This window comes from Anomaloglossus baeobatrachus, unplaced genomic scaffold (assembly GCF_048569485.1).
Source record: "Anomaloglossus baeobatrachus isolate aAnoBae1 unplaced genomic scaffold, aAnoBae1.hap1 Scaffold_228, whole genome shotgun sequence".
NCBI classification, from domain to species: Eukaryota; Metazoa; Chordata; class Amphibia; order Anura; family Aromobatidae; genus Anomaloglossus; species Anomaloglossus baeobatrachus.
In genome coordinates this window covers 346,528-374,525 of record NW_027442005.1, presented here as the reverse complement: position 1 = coordinate 374,525, position 27,998 = coordinate 346,528, and the positions used below count along the sequence as shown (strand labels likewise).

General features: G+C 61.5%; 1 protein-coding gene across 1 annotated transcript; it reads left to right on the top strand.

Annotated features, from left to right (window-relative positions):
* The first annotated feature begins 345 nt into the window (after positions 1-345).
* On the top strand, positions 346-27,236 carry LOC142261649 (mixed lineage kinase domain-like protein). The gene is made up of 11 exons (XM_075332126.1): positions 346-372; positions 2,274-2,727; positions 4,807-4,887; positions 9,640-9,799; positions 10,134-10,231; positions 13,416-13,551; positions 13,636-13,720; positions 13,921-14,069; positions 16,134-16,183; positions 16,270-16,392; positions 25,855-27,236. The coding sequence occupies exons 2-11, from the start codon at positions 2,277-2,279 to the stop codon at positions 25,899-25,901; spliced, it is 1,380 nt and encodes a 459-aa protein (XP_075188241.1). The 5' UTR covers positions 346-372; positions 2,274-2,276; the 3' UTR covers positions 25,902-27,236.
* The last annotated feature ends 762 nt before the right edge of the window (positions 27,237-27,998 follow it).

Below are 27,998 nucleotides of genomic sequence, written 5' to 3'. Positions count from 1 at the left end.
CAGGAGCAGATATCGGGGCCTTATCTTGTGTGATGGAGGACGGGGCCCGAGCTGCCGGAGGGGAGGACGGGGCTTCCTCTATTGTGAAATCTGCAAATAAACAGAAATTGCGAATCTTTGGCCTTTTGTAGTGAGTTCCCGTCATCTCAGCTCCTGGAAGTCTGGTCTCACATGATGGGAATATTCATAAACATGAGGGTGGGAGGACAAAGGCCGGTGCAGGGAGGACAAAGGCGGGCGCAGGGAGGACAAAGGCGGGCGCAGGGAGGACAAAGGCGGGCGCAGGGAGGACGCAAGGTATAAGACACCGGCCTCTGTGAGTCAGGAGAAAAGCCAGAGCCACAATCTGTGAGGATACGGAGGAACGATCAGGTCTGTGTGCGGGGAGATTCACGGTCAAGTCTGTGTGTGCGGTGTAGCTGGGGGTCTCACCTCTGGGTGTGGGGTCTGATAAGGGGACATTTCCGCAGACCCTGTGTCTGTTTATGGTGGTTGCGCCCTCTATAGTGTGCTGTTTGGGGGGTCTCGGGGTGGAGGGGTCTGATGAGGGGACATTACCGCAGACCCTGTATCTGTATATGGTGGTTGTGCCCTATATAATGTGTGGTGTTTGGGGGTCTCGGGGTGGAGGGGTCTGATGAGGGGACATTACTTGAGACTCTGTATCTGTTTATGGTGGTTGTGCCCTCTATAATGTGTGGTGTTTGGGGGTCTCGGGGTGGAGGGGTCTGATGAGGGGACATTACCGCAGACCCTGTATCTGTATATGGTGGTTGTGCCCTCTATAATGTGTGGTGTTTGGGGGTCTCAGGGTGGAGGGGTCTGATGAGGGGACATTACCTCAGACTCTGTATCTGTATATGGTGGTTGTGCCCTCTATAATGTGTGGTGTTTGGGGGTCTCAGGGTGGAGGGGTCTGATGAGGGGACATTACCACTGACCCTGTATCTGTATATGGTGGTTGTGCCCTCTATAATGTGTGGTGTTTGGGGGTCTCAGGGTGGAGGAGTCTGATGAGGGGACATTACCGCAGACCCTGTATCTGTATATGGTGATTGTGCCCTCTATAATGTGCTGTGTTTGGGGGTCTCAGGGTGGAGGGGTCTGATGAGGGGACATTACCGCAGACCCTGTATCTGTATATGGTGGTTGTGCCCTCTATAATGTGTGGTGTTTGGGGGTCTCGGGGTGGAGGGGTCTGATGAGGGGACATTACCGCAGACCCTGTATATGGTGGTTGTGCCCTCTATAATGTGTGGTGTTTGGGGGTCTCGGGGTGGAGGGGTCTGATGAGGCGACATTACCGCAGACCCTGTATCTGTATATGGTGGTTGTGCCCTCTATAATGTGTGGTGTTTGGGGGTCTCGGGGGGAAGGGGGTCTGATGAGGGGACATTACCTCAGACTCTGTATCTGTATATGGTGGTTGTGCCCTCTATAATGTGTGGTGTTTGGGGGTCTCAGGGTGGAGGGGTCTGATGAGGGGACATTACCTCAGACTCTGTATCTGTATATGGTGGTTGTGCCCTCTATAATGTGTGGTGTTTGGGGGTCTCAGGGTGGAGGGGTCTCATTGGGGGGACATTACTGCTGACCCTGTATCTGTATATGGTGGTTGTGCCCTCTATAGTGTGCTGTGTCTAGGTATCTTGGGGTGGAGAGGTCTGATGAGGGGACATTACCTCAGATCTTGTATCTGTGTATGGTGGTTGTGCCCTCTATAATGTGTGGTGTTGGTAGTCTTGGGGTGGAGGGGTCTCATTGGGGGGACATTACTGCTGACCCTATATCTGTATATGGTGGTTGTGCCCTCTATAGTGTGCTGTGTTTGGAGGTCTTGGGGTGGAGAGGTCTGATGAGGGGACATTACCACTGACCCTGTATCTGTATTTGGTGGTTGTGCCCTAATGTGCTGTGTTTGGAGGTCTTGGGGTGGATAGGTCTGATGAGGGGACATTACCACTGACCCTGTATCTGTATATGGTGGTTGTGTCCTCTATAATGTGCTGTGTTTGGGGGGCTCGGGGTGGGGGAATCTGCTGAGGAGACTTTACCGCAGACCCTGTATCTGTATATGGTGGTTGTGTCCTCTCTGGGACCTGACGGCAGAAGACGTTTCCAGGAGACTTTGGCCTTTGGAGCCGCTGTGTCCTGCCTGATGCCGGTCATGTTCTCCCTTCCGCTTCCAATGTGATCTGATGAGATATTTCGGTAGGAGGTGAGGGCAGCGGCAGGTAATAATGTTGTTCTTCTCACTGGGTGATGTCTTGTAGGTGATGGACATTGTGGGATCGGTCCTGGAGATTGCCCAAACCATCTACGGCCTATGTGACCAGGCCAGCTCCAATAAGCAGCAATGCCGTCGCCTGAAGAAGCGGATACAAATGTTGATGATGGCCTCGAAGGCTTTACAGAAGCAGAAGGATAAGTCCGAGCAGCTGAAGGTGGTGATGAAGGAGCTGCGGGTGACCCTGGACAATGCCAAGTGCTGGGCCACAAAGTATTCACACCAGGCTTGGTGGCGGCAGATACTTCAGGCCAACGGGATCAAGGAGGAGTTTGAGCTGATCACGGACCGGCTCAGTGACGCCGCCGCACATGTCTCACTGATGCTGGCGGTCGAACAAAGAGAAAGGTTTTTTAATTTCTTTACTGAAAATAAGAGAAAACGCCAAAACCAAAAGGACATAGATGAAGACCTGCGGCAACTGAAGGAGTATCTCACTGGTAAGACTATTGGGCCTATAGACCTGGGGGACAATGACTCAGGGTCATTGCCCAGCAGAGTGCTTGGCAGATGAAACTGGCAGCTGCCCCTCACCGGTGAGTCTACTGGGTGTATAGACCTGGGAGACAATGATCCAAGTACGGTGGGGGTGACTGCCCAGCAGAGCATATGGCAGCTGCCCCTCACCGGTGAGTCTACTGGGTGTATAGACCTGGGAGACAATGATCCAAGTACGGTGGGGGTGACTGCCCGCAGAGCGTATGGCAGCCGCTCTCCACCAGTAAGTCTACTGGGCCTATAGACATGGGGGACAACGATCCAAGTCCGGGAGGGTGACTGCCCAGCAGAGCATATGGCAGCCGCCCCTCACCAGTAAGTCTACTGGGCCTATAGACATGGGGGGCAATGATCCGAGTCCGGAAGGGTGACTGCCCAGCAGGGCGTATGGCAGCTGTCCCTCACCGGTAAGTCTACTGGGCCTATAGACCTGGGGGACAATGATCCGAGTCTGGGAGGTTGACTGCCCGGCAAAGCGTATGGCAGCCGCCCCTCACCGGTGAGTCTACTGGGTCTATAGACCTGCGGGACAATGAACGGAGTCCAGAAGGGTGACTGCCCGGCAGAGCATATGGCAGCCGCCCCTCACCAGTGAGTCTACTGGGCCTATAGACCGGGGGGGCAATGATCCAAGTCCGGGAGGGTGACTGCCCAGCAGAGAGTATGGCAGCCGGTCTTCACCAGTAAGTCTACTGGGCCTATAGACATGGGGGACAATGATCCGAGTCCAGGAAGGCGACTGCCCAGCAGGGCGTATGGCAGCTGTCCCTCACCGGTAAGTCTACTGGGCCTATAGACCTGGAGGACAATGATCCGAGTCTGGGAGGGTGACTGCCCGGCAGAGCATATGGCAGCCGCCCCTCACCGGTGAGTCTACTGGGTCTATAGACCTGGGGGACAATGATCCGAGTCCAGGAGGGTGACTGCCCGGCAGAGCATATGGCAACCGCCCCTCACCGGTGAGTCTACTGGGTCCATAGACCCGGGGGACAATGATCCGAGTCCAGGAGGGTGACTGCCCAGCAGAGCATATGGCAGCCGCCCCTCACCGGTGAGTCTCCTGGGCCTGTAGACTGGGAGGACAATGATAGAGTTCCGGCAGAGCGCTCGGCAGATGGTACTGTCAGCCGCCCCTCACCGGTGAGTCTACTGGGCCTATAGACATGGGGGACAATGATAGAGTTCCGGCAGAGCACTCGGCAGATGGTACTGTCAGCCGCCCCTCACCGGTGAGTCTCCTGGGCCTATAGACATGGAGGACAGTGATAGAGGTCCGGCAGAGCGCTCGGCAGATGGTACTGGCAGCCGCCCCTCACCGGTGAGTCTCCTGGGCCTATATACATGGAGGACAGTGATAGAGGTCCGGCAGAGCGCTCGGCAGATGGTACTGGCATCCGCCCCTCACCGGTGAGTCTCCTGGGCCTATAGACAGGGAGGACAGGGATAGAGTTCCGGCAGAACGCTCGGCAGATGGTACTGGCAGCCGCCCCTCACCGGTGAGTCTCCTGGGCCTATATACATGGAGGACAGTGATAGAGGTCCAGCAGAACGCTCGGCAGATGGTACTGGCAGCCGCCCCTCACCGGTGAATCTCCTGGGCCTATAGACAGGGAGGACAGTGATAGAGGTCCAGCAGAACGCTCGGCAGATGGTACTGGCAGCCGCCCCTCACCGGTGAGTCTCCTGGGCCTATAGACAGGGAGGACAGTGATAGAGGTCCAGCAGAACGCTCGGCGTTGAGACACTAACAGTTTATGTTTTGGGTTTGTTTTTTTTACTTAATTTTTACAATAATACAAAGAACAATCGTATGCCAGTTATAAAGCAAATTGTAACCTGTAGAATAAAAGCCGTCGCCCGGCCGTCCATGCCAGGAGGGAATCGTATGGACTAGGTGGCATTAATTGGTGCACGAGCACCGCAGCACACCGGGGGGGTGTCCGACCATTTTTACACTTGGGGTGGTACAAAAAGCTACTGTAAATTATTCTAACCACCTTTTTTTGTCTTGTTTGCTGCAGAAAACCTTTCTAAAAAGATGGAGAATGTAGAGGACAGAATGGATAAAATCCTCTCTGAAGTGACGGCAGTAAAAGCTGTGTGTAAGTGCTGACGGCTCCTCCATAGTAAGCGGCAAAAGCAGCCGTACCCGAGGTCTCTAAGCTACAGCCTGACGCCTGTTGGGATGTCGGGTGTTCCTGCTGTGTCTGGCGGGGATGCTGTGAGATCCTGCTGTGTCTGGCGGGGATGCTGTGAGTTCCTGCTGTGTCTGGCGGGGATGCTGTGAGTTCCTGCTGTGTCTGGCAGGGATGCTGTGAGATCCTGCTGTGTCTGGCGGGGATGCTGTGAGTTTCTGCTGTGTCTGGCGGGGATGCTGTGAGTTCCTGCTGTGTCTGGCGGGGATGCTGTGAGTTCCTGCTGTGTCTGGCGGGGATGCTGTGAGTTTCTGCTGTGTCTGGCGGGGATGCTGTGAGTTTCTGCTGTGTCTGGCGGGGATGCTGTGAGATCCTGCTGTGTCTGGCGGGGATGCTGTGAGTTTCTGCTGTGTCTGGCGGGGATGCTGTGAGTTTCTGCTGTGTCTGGCGGGGATGCTGTGAGTTCCTGCTGTGTCTGGCGGGGATGCTGTGAGTTCCTGCTGTGTCTGGCGGGGATGCTGTGAGTTCCTGCTGTGTCTGGCGGGGATGTTGTGAGTTCCTGCTGTGTCTGGCGGGGATGCTGTGAGATCCTGCTGTGTCTGGCGGGGATGCTGTGAGATCCTGCTGTGTCTGGCGGGGATGCTGTGAGTTCCTGCTGTGTCTGGCGGGGATGCTGTGAGATCCTGCTGTGTCTGGCGGGGATGCTGTGAGATCCTGCTGTGTCTGGCGGGGATGCTGTGAGTTTCTGCTGTGCCTGGCGGGGATGCTGGGAGTTTCTGCTGTGTCTGGCGGGGATGCTGTGAGTTTCTGCTGTGTCTGGCGGGGCTGCTGTGAGATCCTGCTGTGTCTGGCGGGGATGCTGTGAGTTTCTGCTGTGTCTGGCGGGGATGCTGTGAGTTTCTGCTGTGTCTGGCGGGGATGCTGTGAGTTCCTGCTGTGCCTGGTGGGGCTGCTGTGAGTTTCTGCTGTGCCTGGCGGGGATGCTGTGAGTTTCTGCTGTGTCTGGCGGGGATGCTGTGAGTTTCTGCTGTGTCTGGCGGGGATGCTGTGAGTTTCTGCTGTGTCTGGCGGGGATGCTGTGAGTTCCTGCTGTGTCTGGCGGGGATGCTGTGAGTTCCTGCTGTGTCTGGCGGGGATGCTGTGAGTTCCTGCTGTGTCTGGCAGGGATGCTGTGAGTTTCTGCTGTGTCTGGCGGGGATGCTGTGAGTTCCTGCTGTGTCTGGCGGGGCTGCTGTGAGTTTCTGCTGTGTCTGGCGGGGATGCTGTGAGTTTCTGCTGTGTCTGGCGGGGATGCTGTGAGTTTCTGCTGTGTCTGGCGGGGATGCTGTGAGTTTCTGCTGTGTCTGGCGGGGATGCTGTGAGATCCTGCTGTGTCTGGCGGGGATGCTGTGAGTTTCTGCTGTGTCTGGCGGGGATGCTGTGAGTTCCTGCTGTGTCTGGCGGGGATGCTGTGAGTTCCTGCTGTGTCTGGCGGGGATGCTGTGAGTTCCTGCTGTGTCTGGCGGGGATGCTGTGAGTTTCTGCTGTGTCTGGCGGGGATGCTGTGAGTTTCTGCTGTGTCTGGCGGGGATGCTGTGAGTTCCTGCTGTGTCTGGCGGGGATGCTGTGAGTTCCTGCTGTGTCTGGCGGGGATGCTGTGAGTTCCTGCTGTGTCTGGCGGGGATGCTGTGAGTTTCTGCTGTGTCTGGCGGGGATGCTGTGAGTTCCTGCTGTGTCTGGCGGGGCTGCTGTGAGTTTCTGCTGTGTCTGGCGGGGATGCTGTGAGTTTCTGCTGTGTCTGGCGGGGATGCTGTGAGTTTCTGCTGTGTCTGGCGGGGATGCTGTGAGTTCCTGCTGTGTCTGGCGGGGATGCTGTGAGTTCCTGCTGTGTCTGGCGGGGCTGCTGTGAGTTTCTGCTGTGTCTGGCGGGGATGCTGTGAGTTTCTGCTGTGTCTGGCGGGGATGCTGTGAGTTTCTGCTGTGTCTGGCGGGGATGCTGTGAGTTTCTGCTGTGTCTGGCGGGGATGCTGTGAGTTCCTGCTGTGTCTGGCGGGGATGCTGTGAGTTCCTGCTGTGTCTGGCGGGGATGCTGTGAGTTTCTGCTGTGTCTGGCGGGGATGCTGTGAGTTTCTGCTGTGTCTGGCGGGGATGCTGTGAGTTTCTGCTGTGTCTGGCGGGGATGCTGTGAGTTTCTGCTGTGTCTGGCGGGGATGCTGTGAGATCCTGCTGTGTCTGGCGGGGATGCTGTGAGTTTCTGCTGTGTCTGGCGGGGATGCTGTGAGTTTCTGCTGTGTCTGGCGGGGATGCTGTGAGTTCCTGCTGTGTCTGGCGGGGATGCTGTGAGTTTCTGCTGTGTCTGGCGGGGATGCTGGGAGTTTCTGCTGTGTCTGGCGGGGATGCTGGGAGTTTCTGCTGTGTCTGGCGGGGATGCTGTGAGTTCCTGCTGTGTCTGGCGGGGATGCTGTGAGTTTCTGCTGTGTCTGGCGGGGATGCTGTGAGTTTCTGCTGTGTCTGGCGGGGATGCTGTGAGTTTCTGCTGTGTCTGGCGGGGATGCTGTGAGTTCCTGCTGTGTTTGGCGGGGATGCTGTGAGTTCCTGCTGTGTCTGGCAGGGATGCCGGGAGTTTCTGCTGTGTCTGGCGGGGATGCTGTGAGTTTCTGCTGTGTCTGGCAGGGATGCTGGGAGTTTCTGCTGTGTCTGGCAGGGATGCCGGGAGTTTCTGCTGTGTCTGGCGGGGATGCTGGGAGCTTCTGCTGGCTCTGTCTGGCAGCGATGCCAGGAGTTCTTGCTGTGTCTGGCGGGGATGCTGTGAGTTCTTGCTGTGTCTGGCAGAGATGCCGGGAGTTTCTGAGGCTGGGTCTGGTGGAGATGCCGGGAGATTCTGCTGTGTCTGGCAGGGATGCCGGGAGTTTCTGCTGTGTCTGGCAGGGATGCCGGGAGTTTCTGCAGGCTCTGTCTGGCGGGGATGCCGGGAGTTTCTGCAGGCTCTGTCTGGCGGGGATGCCGGGAGTTTCTGCAGGCTCTGTCTGGCGGGGATGCCAGGAGTTCCTGCTATGTCTGGCAGGGATGCCGGGAGTTTCTGAGGCTGTGTCTGGCGGGGATGCCAGGAGTTTCTGCTGTGTCTGGCAGGGATGCCAGGAGTTTCTGTTGTGTCTGGCGGGGATGCCAGGAGTTTCTGCTGTGTCTGGCGGGGATGCCGGGAGTTTCTGATGCTGTGTCTGGCGGGGATGCCGGGAGTTTCCGCTGTGTCTGGCGGGGATGCCAGGAGTTTCTGTGGCTGTGTGTGGCGGGGATGCCGGGAGTTTCTGAGGCTGTGTATGGCGGGGATGCCGGGAGTTTCTGAAGCTGTGTGTGGCGGGGATGCCTGGAGTTTCTGAAGCTGTGTGTGGCGGCATTGCCAGGAGTTTCTGAAGCTGTGTGTGGCGGGGATGCCGGGAGTTTCTGAGGCTGTGTGTGGTAGGGATGCCAGGAGTTTCTGAAGCTGTGTGTGGCGGGATTGCCAGGAGTTTCTGAAGCTGTGTGTGGCGGGGATGCCGGGAGTTTCTGAGGCTGTGTGTGGTGGGGATGCCGGGAGTTTCTGTGGCTGTGTGTGGCGGGGATGCCGGGAGTTTCTGAAGCTGTGTGTGGCGGGGATGCCGGGAGTTTTTGAACCTGTGTGTGGCGGGGATGCCGGGAGTTTCTGAACCTGTGTGTGGCGGGGATGCCTGGAGTTTCTGAAGCTGTGTGTGGCGGGGATGCCGGGAGTTTCTGAAGCTGTGTGTGGCGGGGATGCCGGGAGTTTTTGAACCTGTGTGTGGCGGGGATGCCGGGAGTTTCTGAACCTGTGTGTGGCGGGGATGCCTGGAGTTTCTGAAGCTGTGTGTGGTGTGGATGCCAGGAGTTTCTGAAGCTGTGTGTGGCGGGAATGCCGGGAGTTTCTGAGGCTGTGTGTGGTGGGGATGCCGGGAGTTTCTGAACCTGTGTGTGGCGGGGATGACGGGAGTTTCTGAGGCTGTGTGTGGTGGGGATGCCGGGAGTTTCTGAGGCTGTGTGTGGTGGGGATGCCGGGAGTTTCTGAACCTGTGTGTGGCGGGAATGCCGGGAGTTTCTGAGGCTGTGTGTGGTGGGGATGACGGGAGTTTCTGAGGCTGTGTGTGGTGGGGATGACGGGAGTTTCTGAGGCTCTGTGTGGCGGGGATGACGGGAGTTTCTGAGGCTGTGTGTGGTGGGGATGCCGGGAGTTTCTGAACCTGTGTGTGGCGGGGATGCCAGGAGTTTCTGAGGCTGTGTGTGGTGGGGATGCCGGGAGTTCCTGAGGCTGTGTGTGGCGGGGATGACGGGAGTTTCTGCAGGCTGTGTCTGATAGGTATGCTGGGAGTTGTGGTTGCGCACTCATATTCTGACGGATGACTACAGACAGTCTAGTCCTCATTATGTGCCCGTTATTGGATGGCGCTGTCGGACGCCTGTTTTATGCAACGTTTTTGAATTTTCTTCCACGTTCTGCACTTTTTTATAAAGTTGGTGGGGCCGACCTTCCCCTAACAGTTACAGAAATTTGCAGCGGCCTGTGCCACCTCCTAGCCGGAGCACATCGGCAGGCCACGATGCTTTGTGGTTATTGCCTCCTAGGACGTTTGGTGCATCTTCCCCGGCAGGCTTCTGTACAGACGTAATGTGTATCAGCCACGGGAACACAATCACCGCGGTCCTCAGCCGCAACTCTCCGCCAGTGACAGTCCTCCATTCCTGTGTCTGCAGGTAAACGCTCGTCGTGGCACATCACCGAGATTCGAGCCACGGATCTAAAATATGGACCACTATTATTGGAGAAGCCCACCCATGACTTGTACCACGGCGAATATCACAAGAGTCCAGTGGCCATTAAAGTCTTCAAGGGTCATCAGATCAAGAGCCAAGAGTGAGTAACAAACACAAGAGATCACTTATCACACGACCACAGGCGATGTCACAGACCACGGGCAAACTACCGGCCATATATTGTCACCGCTGCCTGTCTAGGGCCCTGCTCTCAGTGATGAGAGCACAGCTTCGCAGCAGGCTGTAAAGTGAGAGCCTTATGTAGCACATCTAGTGGTCAGTACAAATAGTGTAACATTTCACCGTTGTTTCCCGGGGTTTGTTACCATCACCGGCACACTAATAAAACAATAATACAAGACCCCGATGCACAGGAGCCATTTACAGAAAACACCCCCTGTGCTCCGGAGTAATCTGTCACTTTACTTCTCCAGATTTATCAAAAAAACCTTCCAGTCTGAGAGTGAAACCATGAAGAAATTTGAGTGTCTGAATATTTTACGGCTTTATGGTATTTGCCTGGACAATTCTGGTAAGATCCTGGTCATAACTGTTCTGCGCTGCAGGGGTCGTGCACAGTGACATCACGATGCAGGGGTTGTGCACAGTGACATCATGCTGCAGGGGTAGTGCACAGTGACATCATGCTGCAGGGGTCGTGCACAGTGACATCACGCTGCAGGGGTCGTGCACAGTAACATCACGCTGCAGGGGTCACACACAGTAACATCACGCTGCAGGGGTCACACACAGTAACATCACGCTGCAGGGGTCACGCACAGTGACATCACGCTGCATGGGTCGTGCACAGTAACATCACGCTGCAGTGGTCACACACAGTGAAATCACGCTGCAGGGGTCACGCACAGTGACATCACGATGCAGGGGTCACACACAGTGACATCACGCTGCAGGGGTCACACACAGTGACATCACACTGCAGGGGTCACACACATTGACATCACGCTGCAGGGGTCATGCACAGTGACATCACGCTGCAGGGGTCGTGCACAGTAACATCACGCTGCAGGGGTCACGCACAGTGACATCACGCTGCAGGAGTTGTGCACAGTGACATCACACTGCACAGGATGCGCACACAATGATATCACGTTGCTACCTAACTGTAGTCCACCCTCTTGCTCCCCAGTGTTTCCCAGCTGTCCACCATCTTGCTCCACGGTGTCCTCCCACAGTCTGCCCTCTTGCACCCTGGTGTCTCCCCATTGTTCACCCTCTTGCTCCCCGGTGTCTTCTCGCAGTTCGCCCTCTTGCTCCCTGGTGTCTTCTCGCAGTCCGTCCTCTTGCTCCCCGGTGTCTCCCCACAGTCCGCCCTCTTGCTCCCTGGTGTCTTCTCGCAGTCCTTCCTCTTGCTCCCCGGTGTCTCCCCACAGTCCGCCCTCTTGCTCCTCAGTGTTTCCCAGCTGTCCACCATCTTGCTCCACGGTGTCCTCCCACTGTGTGCCCTCTTGCACCCTGGTGTCTCCCCATTGTCCACCCTCTGGCTCCTTGGTGTCTTCCCGCAGTTCGCCCTCTTGCTCCCTAGTGTCTTCTCGCAGTCTGCCCTCTTGCTCCCTAGTGTCTTGTCACAGTTCGCCCTCTTGCTCCCTAGTGTCTTGTCGCAGTTCACCCTCTTACTCCCCGGTGTCTTCTCACAGTCCGCCCTCTTGCTCCCTGGTGTCTTCTCGCAGTCCGTCCTCTTGCTCCCCGGTGTCTCCCCATTGTTCACCCTCTTGCTCCCTGGTGTTTTCTCGCAGTCCGCCCTCTTGCTCCCTGGTGTCTTCTCGCAGTCCGTCCTCTTGCTCCCTGGTGTCTTCTCGCAGTCCGTCCTCTTGCTCCCTGGTGTCTCCCCATTGTTCACCCTCTTTCTCCCTGGTGTCTTCTCACAGTCTGTCCTCTTACTCCTCGGTGTCTTCTCGCAGTCTGTCCTCTTGCTCCCCGGTGTTTTCTCGCAGTTCACCCTCTTACTCCCTGGTGTCTTCTCGCAGTCCGCCCTCTTGCTCCCTGGTGTCTTCTCGCAGTCCGCCCTCTTGCTCCCTGGTGTCTTCTCGCAGTTTGCCCTCTTGCACCCCAGTGTCTTCTCGCAGTCCGCCCTCTTGCTCCCTGGTGTCTTCTCGCAGTTCACCCTCTTGCTCCCCGGTGTCTTCTCGCAGTTCACCCTCTTGCTCCCCGGTGTCTTCTCGCATTTTGCCCTCTTGCACCCCGGTGTCTCCCCACAGTCCGCCCTTTTGAACCCTGGCGTCACCTTGTAGTCTGCCATCTTTCTGATGCCTGAGCTCAGTCTTCTCTTTTGGGTCAGGTATAGCCCCCTGCTACTCCCTTGTGATGGAATATTGTGAGAAAGGAACCGTGCGGCAGCTGCTGGAAAACGAGCCTGTTCTGTCGTGGGAGCGGCGTGTCCGCATGGCTCTAGATGCGGCCCTCTTGCTCCTCAGTGTTTCCCAGCTGTCCACCATCTTGCTCCACGGTGTCCTCCCACTGTGTGCCCTCTTGCACCCTGGTGTCTCCCCATTGTCCACCCTCTGGCTCCTTGGTGTCTTCCCGCAGTTCGCCCTCTTGCTCCCTAGTGTCTTCTCGCAGTCTGCCCTCTTGCTCCCTAGTGTCTTGTCACAGTTCGCCCTCTTGCTCCCTAGTGTCTTGTCGCAGTTCACCCTCTTACTCCCCGGTGTCTTCTCACAGTCCGCCCTCTTGCTCCCTGGTGTCTTCTCGCAGTCCGTCCTCTTGCTCCCCGGTGTCTCCCCATTGTTCACCCTCTTGCTCCCTGGTGTTTTCTCGCAGTCCGCCCTCTTGCTCCCTGGTGTCTTCTCGCAGTCCGTCCTCTTGCTCCCTGGTGTCTTCTCGCAGTCCGTCCTCTTGCTCCCTGGTGTCTCCCCATTGTTCACCCTCTTGCTCCCTGGTGTTTTCTCGCAGTCCGCCCTCTTGCTCCCTGGTGTCTTCTCGCAGTCCGTCCTCTTGCTCCCTGGTGTCTTCTCGCAGTCCGTCCTCTTACTCCTCGGTGTCTTCTCGCAGTCTGTCCTCTTGCTCCCCGGTGTTTTCTCGCAGTTCACCCTCTTACTCCCTGGTGTCTTCTCGCAGTCCGCCCTCTTGCTCCCTGGTGTCTTCTCGCAGTCCGCCCTCTTGCTCCCTGGTGTCTTCTCGCAGTTTGCCCTCTTGCACCCCAGTGTCTTCTCGCAGTCCGCCCTCTTGCTCCCTGGTGTCTTCTCGCAGTTCACCCTCTTGCTCCCTGGTGTCTCCCCATTGTTCACCCTCTTGCTCCCCGGTGTCTTCTCGCAGTCCGCCCTCTTGCTCCCTGGTGTCTTCTCGCAGTTTGCCCTCTTACTCCCCGGTGTCTTCTCGCAGTTCACCCTCTTGCTCCCCGGTGTCTTCTCGCAGTTCACCCTCTTGCTCCCCGGTGTCTTCTCGCAGTCCGCCCTCTTACTCCCCGGGGTCTTCTCGCAGTCCGCCCTCTTGCTCCCTGGTGTCTTCTTGCAGTCCGCCCTCTTACTCCCTGGTGTCTTCTCGCAGTCCGTCCTCTTGCTCCCCGGTGTCTTCTCGCAGTTCACCCTCTTGCTCCCCGGTGTCTTCTCGCAGTTCACCCTCTTGCTCCCCGGTGTCTTCTCGCATTTTGCCCTCTTGCACCCCGGTGTCTCCCCACCGTCCGCCCTTTTGAACCCTGGCGTCACCTTGTAGTCTGCCATCTTTCTGATGCCTGAGCTCAGTCTTCTCTTTTGGGTCAGGTATAGCCCCCTGCTACTCCCTTGTGATGGAATATTGTGAGAAAGGAACCGTGCGGCAGCTGCTGGAAAACGAGCCTGTTCTGTCGTGGGAGCGGCGTGTCCGCATGGCTCTAGATGCGGCCCGAGCAGTGTACCGGTGCGTAGTTACAGGCCGTCCCTCTGCAGGAGCTGGGATTTTCCAGAATGTAGTATAAAGTTCCCATCTTCTGTCTTCTTGCAGGCTACATCAGACGGAGATGAAGGCCATCCTGCACGGGAGTCTGAGCAGCTCCAAGTTCCTGGTGGACGGGACGTACTGTGTAAAGGTAACAGCCACCTGTGGGACATTAATGCGAGATACTAAGCTCCGCCCCATCACTAAGCCACACCCCCGCAGAGCAGTTTCCACCTTTCCAGTTATTTGACAGCTCACACTATACAGTGGCTGCAGCCTGACGGCGGCCGTCCCTGCTCCAGCCTGAGCTCTACAGGCACATGCTCATCAGCTGCTTCATCACATCCGCAGCTTTCTGGATTTGAGCTCTCAAAGACTGAATCATCCCTAAGACGTCCATCGAACGCAGAGAGGAGGCGGAGAAGCAGCGAGCTGGAGTACATCGCCCCCGAGGTCCTGCAGGACATCAACGCCTACGATAAACGCAGCGAGATCTACAGGTCAGTCCTGATTGACGGCCGTGGCCCCTGATTGACGGCCGTGGCACCTGATTGACGGCCGTGGCCCCTGATTGACGGCTGTGGCACTTGATTGACGGCCGTGGCCCCTGCAGCTACTCTGAACAGATGTCTTATGGTAAAAAAGGGAAATTTCACATGAAAACGTCTTCATGGAATGAAACTTCTCCAGCGAAAAGTTCCTCAAAACACTTCTGTAAAAACCACCTTCCTCTATGGCCGCTCTGACGTGTGAGATTGTGCAAGCGCCGCAGATGGCGGACACGGCCCTCGCGATGTGGTGTGTACATATACTGTGTATATATATATATATATATATATATATATATATATATACACTGTACATACACATATATATATACCCCTACACATACATATATATGCACACACTGTATAGAGGGGCCGATGTCAACTCGCACACATACGTACATACATATACACAAATACGCACACACACGCAGATTATTATTATTATTTATTATTATAGTGACATTTATTCCATGGCGCTTTACATGTGAAAGGGGTATACGTACAACAATCATTAACAGTACAAAACAGACTGGTATAGGAGGAGAGAGGACCCTGCCCGCGAGGATCACAGTCTACAGGGGATGGGTGAGAGTACAGGAGGAGAGAGGACCCTGCCCGCGAGGATCACAGTCTACAAGGGATGGGTGAGAGTACAGGAAGAGAGAGGACCCTGCCCACAAGGGCTCACAGTCTACAAGGGATGGGTGAGAGTACAGGAGGAGAGAGGACCCTGCCCGCGAGGATCACAGTCTACAAGGGATGGGTGAGAGTACAGGAAGAGAGAGGACCCTGCCCGCAAGGATCACAGTCTACAAGGGATGGGTGAGAGTACAGGAGGAGAGAGGACCCTATCCGTGAGGGCTTACAGTCTACAAGGGATGGGTGAGAGTACAGGAGGAGAGAGGACCCTATCCGTGAGGGCTTACAGTCTACAAGGGATGGGTGAGAGTACAGGAGGAGAGAGGACCCTGCCCGCGAGGATCACAGTCTACAAGGGATAGGTGAGAGTACAGGAGGAGAGAGGACCCTGCCCGCGAGGATCACAGTCTACAAGGGATGGGTGAGAGTACAGGAGGAGAGAGGACCCTGCCCGCGAGGATCACAGTCTACAAGGGATGGGTGAGAGTACAGGAGGAGAGAGGACCCTACCCGTGAGGGCTTACAGTCTACAAGGGATGGGTGAGAGTACAGGAAGAGAGAGGACCCTGCCCGCGAGGATCACAGTCTACAGGGGATGGGTGAGAGTACAGGAGGAGAGAGGACCCTGCCCGCGAGGATCACAGTCTACTGGGGATGGGTGAGAGTACAGGAAGAGAGAGGACCCTGCACGCGAGGATCACAGTCTACAGGGGATGGGTGAGAGTACAGGAGGAGAGAGGACCCTGCCCGCGAGGATCACAGTCTACAGGGGATGGGTGAGAGTACAGGAGGAGAGAGGACCCTGCCTGCGAGGATCACAGTCTACAAGGGATGGGTGAGAGTACAGGAGGAGAGAGGACCCTGCCCGCGAGGATCACAGTCTACAAGGGATGGGTGAGAGTACAGGAGGAGAGAGGACCCTGCCCGCGAGGATCACAGTCTACAAGGGATGGGTGAGAGTACAGAAGGAGAGAGGTCCCTGCCCGCGAGGATCACAGTCTACAAGGGATGGGTGAGAGTACAGGAGGAGAGAGGACCCTGCCCGCGAGGATCACAGTCTACAGGGGATGGGTGAGAGTACAGGAGGAGAGAGGACCCTGCCCGCGAGGGCTCACAGTCTACAGGGGATGGGTGAGGGTACAGGAGGAGAGAGGACCCTGCTCGCGAGGATCACAGTCTACAGGGGATGGGTGAGAGTACAGGAGGAGAGAGGACCCTGCCCGCGAGGATCACAGTCTACAGGGGATGGGTGAGAGTACAGTAGGTCAGGGTAGAGCTGGTTGGGTGGGATAGGCTGATGTCAGCGCGGTCGGCCCTCCATTGCTGGGTAGATGGGGTTTATGTTCCGTTTGGTGACCCTTCTGTTTTCTGTTGCAGTCTGGGCATGGTGCTTTACGAGATTACTTGGGGGACGCTGCCGCCTCAGGGTAAGTGCCCCCGCCGCAGCCTCCTCGGATTATTGTGTGGCATGGTGCAGGTCAGTAGCTGGATCCGGTTTGGTTTGTTGTTGCAGAGCCAGCAGATAAGGAGCGGCAGGCGGAGGACGTGCAGCCTCTGGGGTCCTGTCCTCCTGTGTTACATCAGATTATTACAAGCTGCCTGCAGAGGAATCCGAGCGATCGACCCACAGCCGGAGGTGAGCTGTGCCCGCACCCACTGCCCGCACCCACTGCCCGCTGCCCGCACCCACCGCCCGCTGCCCGCACACTCCGCCCGCTGCCCACACACTCCGCCCGCTGCCCACACACTCCGCCCGCTGCCCACACCCACCGCCCGCTGCCCGCACACTCCGCCCGCTGCCCGCACACACCGCCCGCTGCCCGCACACTCCGCCCGCTGCCCACACACTCCACCCGCTGCCGACACACTCCACCCGCTGCCCACACCCACCGCCCGCTGCCCGCACACTCCACCCGCTGCCCACACCCACCGCCCGCTGCCCGCACACTCCGCCCGCTGCCCACACACTCCGCCCGCTGCCCACACCCACCGCCCGCTGCCCGCACACTCCACCCGCTGCCCACACCCACCGCCCGCTGCCCGCACACTCCGCCCGCTGCCCGCACCCACCGCCCGCTGCCCGCACACTCCGCCCGCTGCCCACACACTCCGCCCGCTGCCCACACCCACCGCCCGCTGCCCGCACACTCCACCCGCTGCCGACACACTCCACCCGCTGCCCACACCCACCGCCCGCTGCCCGCACACTCCGCCCGCTGCCCACACACTCCACCCGCTGCCCACACCCACCGCCCGCTGCCCGCACACTCCGCCCGCTGCCCACACACTCCACCCGCTGCCGACACACTCCACCCGCTGCCCACACCCACCGCCCGCTGCCCGCACACTCCGCCCGCTGCCCACACACTCCACCCGCTGCCCACACCCACCGCCCGCTGCCCGCACACTCCGCCCGCTGCCCGCACACACCGCCCGCTGCCGACACACTCCACCCGCTGCCCACACCCACCGCCCGCTGCCCACACACTCCACCCGCTGCCCACACCCACCGCCCGCTGCCCGCACACTCCGCCCGCTGCCCACACACTCCACCCGCTGCCGACACACTCCACCCGCTGCCCACACCCACCGCCCGCTGTCCGCACACTCCGCCCGCTGCCCACACACTCCACCCGCTGCCCACACCCACCGCCCGCTGCCCGCACACTCCGCCCGCTGCCCGCACACACCGCCCGCTGCCGACACACTCCACCCGCTGCCCACACCCACCGCCCGCTGCCCACACACTCCACCCGCTGCCCACACCCACCGCCCGCTGCCCGCACACTCCGCCCGCTGCCCACACACTCCACCCGCTGCCGACACACTCCACCCGCTGCCCACACCCACCGCCCGCTGCCCACACACTCCACCCGCTGCCCACACCCACCGCCCGCTGCCCGCACACTCCGCCCGCTGCCCACACACTCCGCCCGCTGCCCACACCCACCGCCCGCTGCCCGCACACTCCGCCCGCTGCCCACACACTCCGCCCGCTGCCCACACCCACCGCCCGCTGCCCACACCCACCGCCCGCTGCCCGCACACTCCGCCCGCTGCCCACACACTCCGCCCGCTGCCGACACACTCCACCCGCTGCCCACACCCACCGCCCGCTGACCGCACACTCCGCCCGCTGCCCACACACTCCACCCGCTGCCCACACCCACCGCCCGCTGCCCGCACACTCCGCCCGCTGCCCGCACACTCCACCCGCTGCCCACACCCACCGCCCGCTGCCCACACACTCCACCCGCTGCCGACACACTCCGCCCGCTGCCCACACACTCCGCCCGCTGCCCACACACTCCACCCGCTGCCCACACACTCCACCCGCTGCCGACACACTCCACCCGCTGCCCACACCCACCGCCCGCTGCCCGCACACTCCGCCCGCTGCCCACACACTCCACCCGCTGCCCACACCCACCGCCCGCTGCCCGCACACTCCGCCCGCTGCCCGCACACACCGCCCGCTGCCGACACACTCCACCCGCTGCCCACACCCACCGCCCGCTGCCCGCACACACCGCCCGCTGCCCACACACTCCACCCGCTGCCGACACACTCCACCCGCTGCCCACACCCACCGCCCGCTGCCCACACACTCCACCCGCTGCCGACACACTCCACCCGCTGCCCACACCCACCGCCCGCTGCCCACACACTCCACCCGCTGCCGACACACTCCGCCCGCTGCCCACACACTCCGCCCGCTGCCCACACACTCCACCCGCTGCCCACACCCACCGCCCGCTGCCCGCACACTCCGCCCGCTGCCGACACACTCCACCCGCTGCCGACACACTCCACCCGCTGCCCACACCCACCGCCCGCTGCCCGCACACTCCGCCCGCTGCCCACACACTCCGCCCGCTGCCCACACCCACCGCCCGCTGCCCGCACACTCCGCCCGCTGCCCACACACTCCACCCGCTGCCGACACACTCCACCCGCTGCCCACACCCACCGCCCGCTGCCCGCACACTCCGCCCGCTGCCCACACACTCCACCCGCTGCCCACACCCACCGCCCGCTGCCCGCACACTCCGCCCGCTGCCCACACACTCCACCCGCTGCCGACACACTCCACCCGCTGCCCACACCCACCGCCCGCTGCCCGCACACTCCGCCCGCTGCCCACACACTCCACCCGCTGCCCACACCCACCGCCCGCTGCCCGCACACTCCGCCCGCTGCCCGCACACACCGCCCGCTGCCCACACCCACCGCCCGCTGCCCGCACACTCCGCCCGCTGCCCACACACTCCACCCGCTGCCCACACCCACCGCCCGCTGCCGGCACACTCCACCCGCTGCCCACACCCACCGCCCGCTGCCCGCACACACCGCCCGCTGCCCACACACTCCACCCGCTGCCGACACACTCCACCCGCTGCCCGCACCCACCGCCCGCTGCCCACACACTCCACCCGCTGCCGACACACTCCACCCGCTGCCCACACCCACCGCCCGCTGCCCACACACTCCACCCGCTGCCGACACACTCCGCCCGCTACCCACACACTCCGCCCGCTGCCCACACACTCCACCCGCTGCCCACACCCACCGCCCGCTGCCCGCACACTCCGCCCGCTGCCGACACACTCTACCCGCTGCCCACACCCACCGCCCGCTGCCCGCACACACCGCCCGCTGCCCACACACTCCACCCGCTGCCGACACACTCCACCCGCTGCCCACACCCACCGCCCGCTGCCCACACACTCCACCCGCTGCCGACACACTCCACCCGCTGCCCACACCCACCGCCCGCTGCCCACACCCACCGCCCGCTGCCCACACACTCCACCCGCTGCCGACACACTCCGCCCGCTGCCCACACACTCCGCCCGCTGCCCACACACTCCACCCGCTGCCCACACCCACCGCCCGCTGCCCGCACACTCCGCCCGCTGCCCGCACACACCGCCCGCTGCCGACACACTCCACCCGCTGCCCACACCCACCGCCCGCTGCCCGCACACACCGCCCGCTGCCCACACACTCCACCCGCTGCCGACACACTCCACCCGCTGCCCACACCCACCGCCCGCTGCCCGCACACTCCGCCCGCTGCCCACACACTCCACCCGCTGCCGACACACTCCACCCGCTGCCCACACCCAACGCCCGCTGCCCACACACTCCACCCACTGCCGACACACTCCACCCGCTGCCCACACCCACCGCCCGCTGCCCACACACTCCACCCGCTGCCGACACACTCCGCCCGCTGCCCACACACTCCGCCCGCTGCCCACACACTTCACCCGCTGCCCACACCCACCGCCCGCTGCCCGCACACTCCGCCCGCTGCCCGCACACACCGCCCGCTGCCGACACACTCCACCCGCTGCCCACACCCACCGCCCGCTGCCCGCACACACCGCCCGCTGCCCACACACTCCACCCGCTGCCGACACACTCCACCCGCTGCCCACACCCACCGCCCGCTGCCCGCACACTCCGCCCGCTGCCCACACACTCCGCCCGCTGCCCACACACTCCACCCGCTGCCCGCACACTCCGCCCGCTGCCCGCACACACCGCCCGCTGCCGACACACTCCACCCGCTGCCCACACCCACCGCCCGCTGCCCGCACACACCGCCCGCTGCCCACACACTCCACCCGCTGCCGACACACTCCACCCGCTGCCCACACCCACCGCCCGCTGCCCGCACACTCCGCCCGCTGCCCACACACTCCGCCCGCTGCCCACACACTCCACCCGCTGCCCACACCCACCGCCCGCTGCCCGCACACTCCGCCCGCTGCCCGCACACACCGCCCGCTGCCGACACACTCCACCCGCTGCCCACACCCACCGCCCGCTGCCCGCACACACCGCCCGCTGCCCACACACTCCACCCGCTGCCGACACACTCCACCCGCTGCCCACACCCACCGCCCGCTGCCCGCACACTCCGCCCGCTGCCCACACACTCCGCCCGCTGCCCACACACTCCACCCGCTGCCCACACCCACCGCCCGCTGCCCGCACACTCCGCCCGCTGCCCGCACACTCCACCCGCTGCCCACACCCACCGCCCGCTGCCCACACACTCCGCCCGCTGCCCGCACACACCGCCCGCTGCCGACACACTCCACCCGCTGCCCACACCCACCGCCCGCTGCCCGCACACACCGCCCGCTGCCCACACACTCCGCCCGCTGCCCACACACTCCACCCGCTGCCCACACCCACCGCCCGCTGCCCGCACACTCTGCCCGCTGCCCGCACACACCGCCCGCTGCCCACACACTCCACCCGCTGCCCACACCCACCACCCGCTGCCCGCACACTCCGCCCGCTGCCCGCACACACCGCCCGCTGCCCGCACACACCGCCCGCTGTCCACACACACTGCCCGCTGCCCGCACCCACCGCCCGCTGCCCGCACACTCCGCCCGCTGCCCGCACACTCCGCCCGCTGCCCGCACCCACTGCCCGCTGCCCGCACCCACCGCCCGCTGCCCGCACACTTCGCCCGCTGCCCACACACTCCGCCCGCTGCCCGCACACACCGCCCGCTGCCCACACACTCCACCCGCTGCCCACACCCACCGCCCGCTGCCCGCACACTCCGCCCGCTGCCCGCACACTCCACCCGCTGCCCGCACACACCGCCCGCTGTCCACACACACCGCCCGCTGCCCACACACACCGCCCGCTGCCCACACCCACCGCCCGCTGCCCGCACACTCCGCCCGCTGCCCACACACTCCGCCCGCTGCCCGCACACTCCGCCCGCTGCCCACACACTCCACCCGCTGCCCACACCCACCGCCCGCTGCCCGCACACTCCACCCGCTGCCCACACCCACCGCCCGCTGCCCGCACACTCCGCCCGCTGCCCACACACTCCACCCGCTGCCCACACCCACCGCCCGCTGCCCGCACACTCCGCCCGCTGCCCGCACACTCCGCCCACTGCTCACACACGCCGCCCGCTGTCCACACACACTACCCACTGCCCGCACACACTGCCCACTACCCGCACACACCGCCCGCACACAACACCCGCTGCCCACACACACCGCCCGCTGCCTGCACACCACCCACACACAGCATCCGCTGCCCACACACACCGCCTGCTGCCTGCACACCACCCACACACAGCATCCGCTGCCCACACACACCGCCCGCTGCCTGCACACCACCCACACACAGCGTCCGCTGCCCACACACACCGCCCGCTGCCTGCACACCACCCACACACAGCATCCGCTGCCCACACACACCGCCCGCTGCCTGCACACCACCCACACACCGCCCGCTGCCCGCACACTCCGCCCGCTGCCCACACACTCCACCGGCTGCCCACACACTCCGCCCGCTGCCCACACACACCGCCCGCTGCCCACACACACCGCCCGCTGCCCACACACTCCGCCCGCTGCCCACACACACCGCGAGCTGCCCACACACACCGCCCGCTGCCCACACACTCCGCCCGCTGCCCGCACACTCCGCCCGCTGCCCGCACACTCCGCCCGCTGCCCGCACACACCGCCCACTGCTCACACACGCCGCCCGCTGTCCACACACACTACCCACTGCCCGCACACACTGCCCACTACCCGCACACACCGCCCGCACACAACACCCGCTGCCCACACACACCGCCCGCTGCCTGCACACCACCCACACACAGCGTCCGCTGCTCACACACACCGCCCGCTGCCTGCACACCACCCACACACAGCATCCGCTGCCCACACACACCGCCCGCTGCCTGCACACCACCCACACACCGTCCGCTGCCCGCACACTCCACCCGCTGCCCACACACTCCGCCCGCTGCCCACACACTCCGCCCGCTGCCCACACACACCGCGAGCTGCCCACACACACCGCGAGCTGCCCACACACACCGCCCGCTGCCCACACACTCCGCGAGCTGCCCACACACACCGCGAGCTGCCCACACACACCGTGAGCTGCCCACACACACCGCGAGCTGCCCACACACACCGCGAGCTGCCCACACACTCCGCCCACTGCTCGCACACACCGCCCGCTGTCCACACACACTACCCACTGCCCGCACACACTGCCCACTACCCGCACACACCACCCGCTGCCCGCACACACCGCCCGCTGCCTGCACACCACCCACACACAGCATCCGCTGCCCACACACACCGCCCGCTGCCTGCACACCACCCACACACCGTCCGCTGCCCGCACACTCCACCCGCTGCCCACACACTCCGCCCGCTGCCCACACACTCCGCGAGCTGCCCACACACACCGCGAGCTGCCCACACACACCGCCCGCTGCCCACACACTCCGCCCGCTGCCCACACACACCGCGAGCTGCCCACACACACCGCGAGCTGCCCACACACACCGCCCGCTGCCCACACACTCCGCGAGCTGCCCACACACACCGCGAGCTGCCCACACACACCGCGAGCTGCCCACACACACCGCGAGCTGCCCACACACTCCGCCCACTGCTCGCACACACCGCCCGCTGTCCACACACACTACCCACTGCCCGCACACACTGCCCACTACCCGCACACACCACCCGCTGCCCGCACACACCGCCCGCTGCCTGCACACCACCCACACACAGCGTCCACTGCCCACACACACCGCCTGTTTCCAGCACACCACCCACATACTGCCCACACACGGAGACCCCTGCCTGCCCACATACTGCCCGCACACGGAGACCTCTGCCTGCCCACATACTTCCTGCACACGGAGACCCCTGCCTGCCCACATACTGCCCGCACACGGAGACCCCTGCCTGCCCACATACTTCCTGCACAAGGAGACCCCTGCCTGCCCACATACTGCCCGCACACGGAGACCCCTGCCTGCCCACATACTTCCTGCACAAGGAGACCCCTGCCTGCCCACATACTTCCTGCACACGGAGACCCCTGCCTGCCCACATACTGCCCGCACACGGAGACCCCTGCCTGCCCACATACTTCCCGCACACGGAGACCCCTGCCTGCCCACATACTGCCCGCACACGGAGACCTCTGCCTGCCCACATACTGCCCGCACACGGAGACCTCTGCCTGCCCACATACTGCCCGCACACGGAGACCTCTGCCTGCCCACATACTGCCCGCACACGGAGACCTCTGCCTGCCCACATACTACCCGCACACGGAGACCTCTGCCTGCCCACATACTGCCCGCACACGGAGACCTCTGCCTGCCCACATACTTCCTGCACATGGAGACCCCTGCCTGCCCACATACTTCCTGCACATGGAGACCCCTGCCTGCCCACATACTGCCCGCACACGGAGACCCCTGCCTGCCCACATACTTCCTGCACACGGAGACCCCTGCCTGCCCACATACTTCCTGCACACGGAGACCCCTGCCTGCCCACATACTTCCTGCACACGGAGACCCCTGCCTGCCCACATACTTCCTGCACACGGAGACCCCTGCCTGCCCACATACTTCCTGCACACGGAGACCTCTGCCTGCCCACATACTGCCCGCACATGGAGACCCCTGCCTGCCCACATACTTCCTGCACACGGAGACCCCTGCCTGCCCACATACTTCCTGCACACGGAGACCCCTGCCTGCCCACACACAGCGACCTCTGCCTGCCCACATACTTCCTGCACACGGAGACCACTGCCTGCCCACACACAGCGACCTCTGCCTGCCCACATACTTCCTGCACACGGAGACCCCTGCCTGCCCACATACTGCCCGCACATGGAGACCTCTGCCTGCCCACATACTGCCCGCACATGGAGACCCCTGCCTGCCCACATACTTCCTGCACACGGAGACCCCTGCCTGCCCACATACTTCCTGCACACGGAGACCCCTGCCTGCCCACATACTTCCTGCACACGGAGACCTCTGCCTGCCCACATACTGCCCGCACACGGAGACCTCTGCCTGCCCACATACTGCCCGCACACGGAGACCCCTGCCTGCCCACATACTTCCTGCACACGGAGACCCCTGCCTGCCCACATACTTCCTGCACACGGAGACCCCTGCCTGCCCACATACTTCCTGCACACGGAGACCCCTGCCTGCCCACATACTTCCTGCACACGGAGACCCCTGCCTGCCCACATACTTCCTGCACACGGAGACCTCTGCCTGCCCACATACTGCCCGCACACGGAGACCTCTGCCTGCCCACATACTGCCCGCACACGGAGACCTCTGCCTGCCCACATACTTCCTGCACATGGAGACACCTGCCTGCCCACATACTTCCTGCACATGGAGACCCCTGCCTGCCCACATACTGCCCGCACACAGAGACCCCTGCCTGCCCACATACTGCCCGCACACGGAGACCCCTGCCTGCCCACATACTTCCTGCACACGGAGACCCCTGCCTGCCCACATACTTCCTGCACACGGAGACCCCTGCCTGCCCACATACTTCCTGCACACGGAGACCCCTGCCTGCCCACATACTTCCTGCACACGGAGACCTCTGCCTGCCCACATACTGCCCGCACATGGAGACCCCTGCCTGCCCACATACTTCCTGCACACGGAGACCCCTGCCTGCCCACATACTTCCTGCACACGGAGACCCCTGCCTGCCCACATACTTCCTGCACAGGGAGACCCCTGCCTGCCCACACACAGCGACCTCTGCCTGCCCACATACTTCCTGCACACGGAGACCCCTGCCTGCCCACATACTGCCCGCACACGGAGACCCCTGCCTGCCCACATACTTCCTGCACACATTGCCTGCCCACACACAGCGACCCCTGCCTGCCCACATACTGCCCGCACACGGAGACCCCTGCCTGCCCACATACTTCCTGCACACATTGCCTGCCCACACACTGCGACCCCTGCCTGCCCACATACTGCCCGCACACAGCGACCTCTGCCTGCCCACATACTGCCCACACACTGCGACCCCTGCCTGCCCACATACTTCCTGCACACATTGCCTGCTGCCCGTCCTACCAGTGCTCCCTCCACCATGTAACCTGATATAACAGCAGCACACCCTTCTCCTGAAATACTCTGTGCCACAGTATCCAATGATAGAGGCGCAGTATAGATATTTGAGGATACTTGTTGGTCCCGTGTCCTGATTCTCTTCTGTCTCTGCAGTGATTGTAGACTTACTTATGGCTCATCTGAATCAATGCGAGTCCTGACTCCCCGGACACCAGGAGGTGAAGCTCCGACTCCCGGGAGAAATCCAGCCACAGACGATGACCACTCCACCACAAGTGACTGTGCCCAGCATCCAGCTGCATCTGTGCATGTACACCTTGCGCTGGAGCGCTCGATGTGCGCATGTACACCCCGCGCTGGAGCGGTCAATCTGCGCATGTACACCCCGCGCTGGAGCGCTCGATCTGCGCATGTACACCCCGCGCTGGAGCGCTCGATCTGCACATGTACACCCCACGCTGGAGCGGTCATTCTGTGCATGTACACCCCGCGCTGGAGCGCTCGATCTGTGCATGTACACCCCGCGCTGGAGCGCTCGATCTGCACATGTACACCCCACGCTGGAGCGCTCGATCTGCGCATGTACACCCCACGCTGGAGTGCTCGATCTGCGCTTGTACACCCCGTGCTGGAGCGCTCAATCTGCGCATGTACACCCCACGCTGGAGCGCTCAATCTGCGCATGTACACCCCACGCTGGAGCGCTCGATCTGTGCATGTACACCCCGCGCTGGAGCGCTCGATCTGCACTTGTACACCCCGCACTGGAGCGCTTGATCTGCGCATGTACACCCCGCGCTGGAGCGCTCGATCTGTGCATGTACACCCTGCGCTGGAGCGCTCAATCTGCACATGTACACCCCGCGCTGGAGCGCTCAATCTGCGCATGTACACCCCACACTGGAGCGCTCGATCTGCGCATGTACACCCCGTGCTGGAGCGCTCAATCTGCGCAGGTACACCCCGCGCTGGAGCGCTCGATCTGCGCATGTACACCCCGTGCTGGAGCGCTCGATCTGCGCATGTACACCCCACGCTGGAGCGCCCGATCTGTGCATGTACACCCCACGCGGGAGCGCTCGATCTGTACATATACATTGGCGTGGGAGCACTGCATCTGTAGATGTACACTCTGAGTGGGAACTCTTGATCTGTAGATGTACACCCCGCGTGGGAACTCTCAATTTGTACATGAACATTCCCCCCACGAGTGCTCGATGTATGCATGTTTGCCTTACGCAGGAGCTTGTAGCACCTTTGCCTCCCTCCAGGGTAGGATAATGGTGGACTGCATTGCTTGTGTTTGCCACTAGATGGCAGTGTAGTAAACATAAGCTTTTGGCTTCCACAGTGAGACCAGTGTCATTTATGGCACGCTGAAAAGACAGCGTTTCATCAGCCCTGTATGAAGCCAGATGGGAAGGTCCATGAGATGGACACAAGGAATGTACAGAGGTGGCCCGGACCCTCGGTGGACTTCTTACTCTCACATATAAAGCACTGTGATGTATCATTCTGTACAATATTTCATTTCCACAGGGAATAATAATACTTTGTAAATATATTATTCTAGAATTCAGATTATTTGTTCCTGTTCAGGTCCCGCCGTCTTCCTCCAGAGCCACAATGTGGCGTTCAGATGGAGCCACCACCGCACAGCTCTGCCGAGGAGGTCACAGAATGAGGCTCTATTACCGGCATCAGGTGATGGATCGTGTGACTGTTTACAGGAGATGGCGGTGGCCATAAACCGGCTGCACATGAGAACTAACCAAAAGCTACCAGCAGGGACAGTGTCATTAACCCTTGCTGCACCAACAAAAAGCAAAACATGTAAAATCACAGAGCAAAGTAAAGCTCCTCCAGAGGCCCCAGAGCTGTCACAAGTCAAGGACGGGAGACACTTGTGATAGTAGTACCTGCCTTTTCTACAAGGGACCTCAGGACCAGACACCTATGGAAGGAACGCCCTGACCTACTTGGGTTCACTTCCATCGTCACCTCAGACTCACACTAACACGTGATTCTTTTAGTGAACAACCATACGTAGTCATTCACACACAGGTCCGGACTTGGACGTTTACGACCATACATGCGTTTCTTAGAAGGGGATCCCCTTGAAGGACCGACAACAGGGGCGTCCCCTCGTGCCATTCAAACCAAGCCCTCAGGAAAAGGAGGATCAGTGGGAACGATCACCCCCCTCAGCCACAACCCCGGGGGGAACACCGAGGCATAGCATGAACCTGTAGAGAGGGTAAGATATTGCCCCTTCTCTCCGGCAGCACCAGGGCATC

Coding starts and splice junctions, on each gene's coding strand:
- LOC142261649 (XM_075332126.1), top strand. CDS start 2,277: ATGGACATTGTGGGATCGGTCCTGGAGATTGCCCAAACCATCTACGGC. Junction 13,552..13,635: donor GCGGCCCGAGCAGTGTACCG/GTGCGTAGTTAC, acceptor GTCTTCTTGCAG/GCTACATCAGACGGAGATGA. Junction 16,393..25,854: donor CGATCGACCCACAGCCGGAG/GTGAGCTGTGCC, acceptor CTGTCTCTGCAG/TGATTGTAGACTTACTTATG.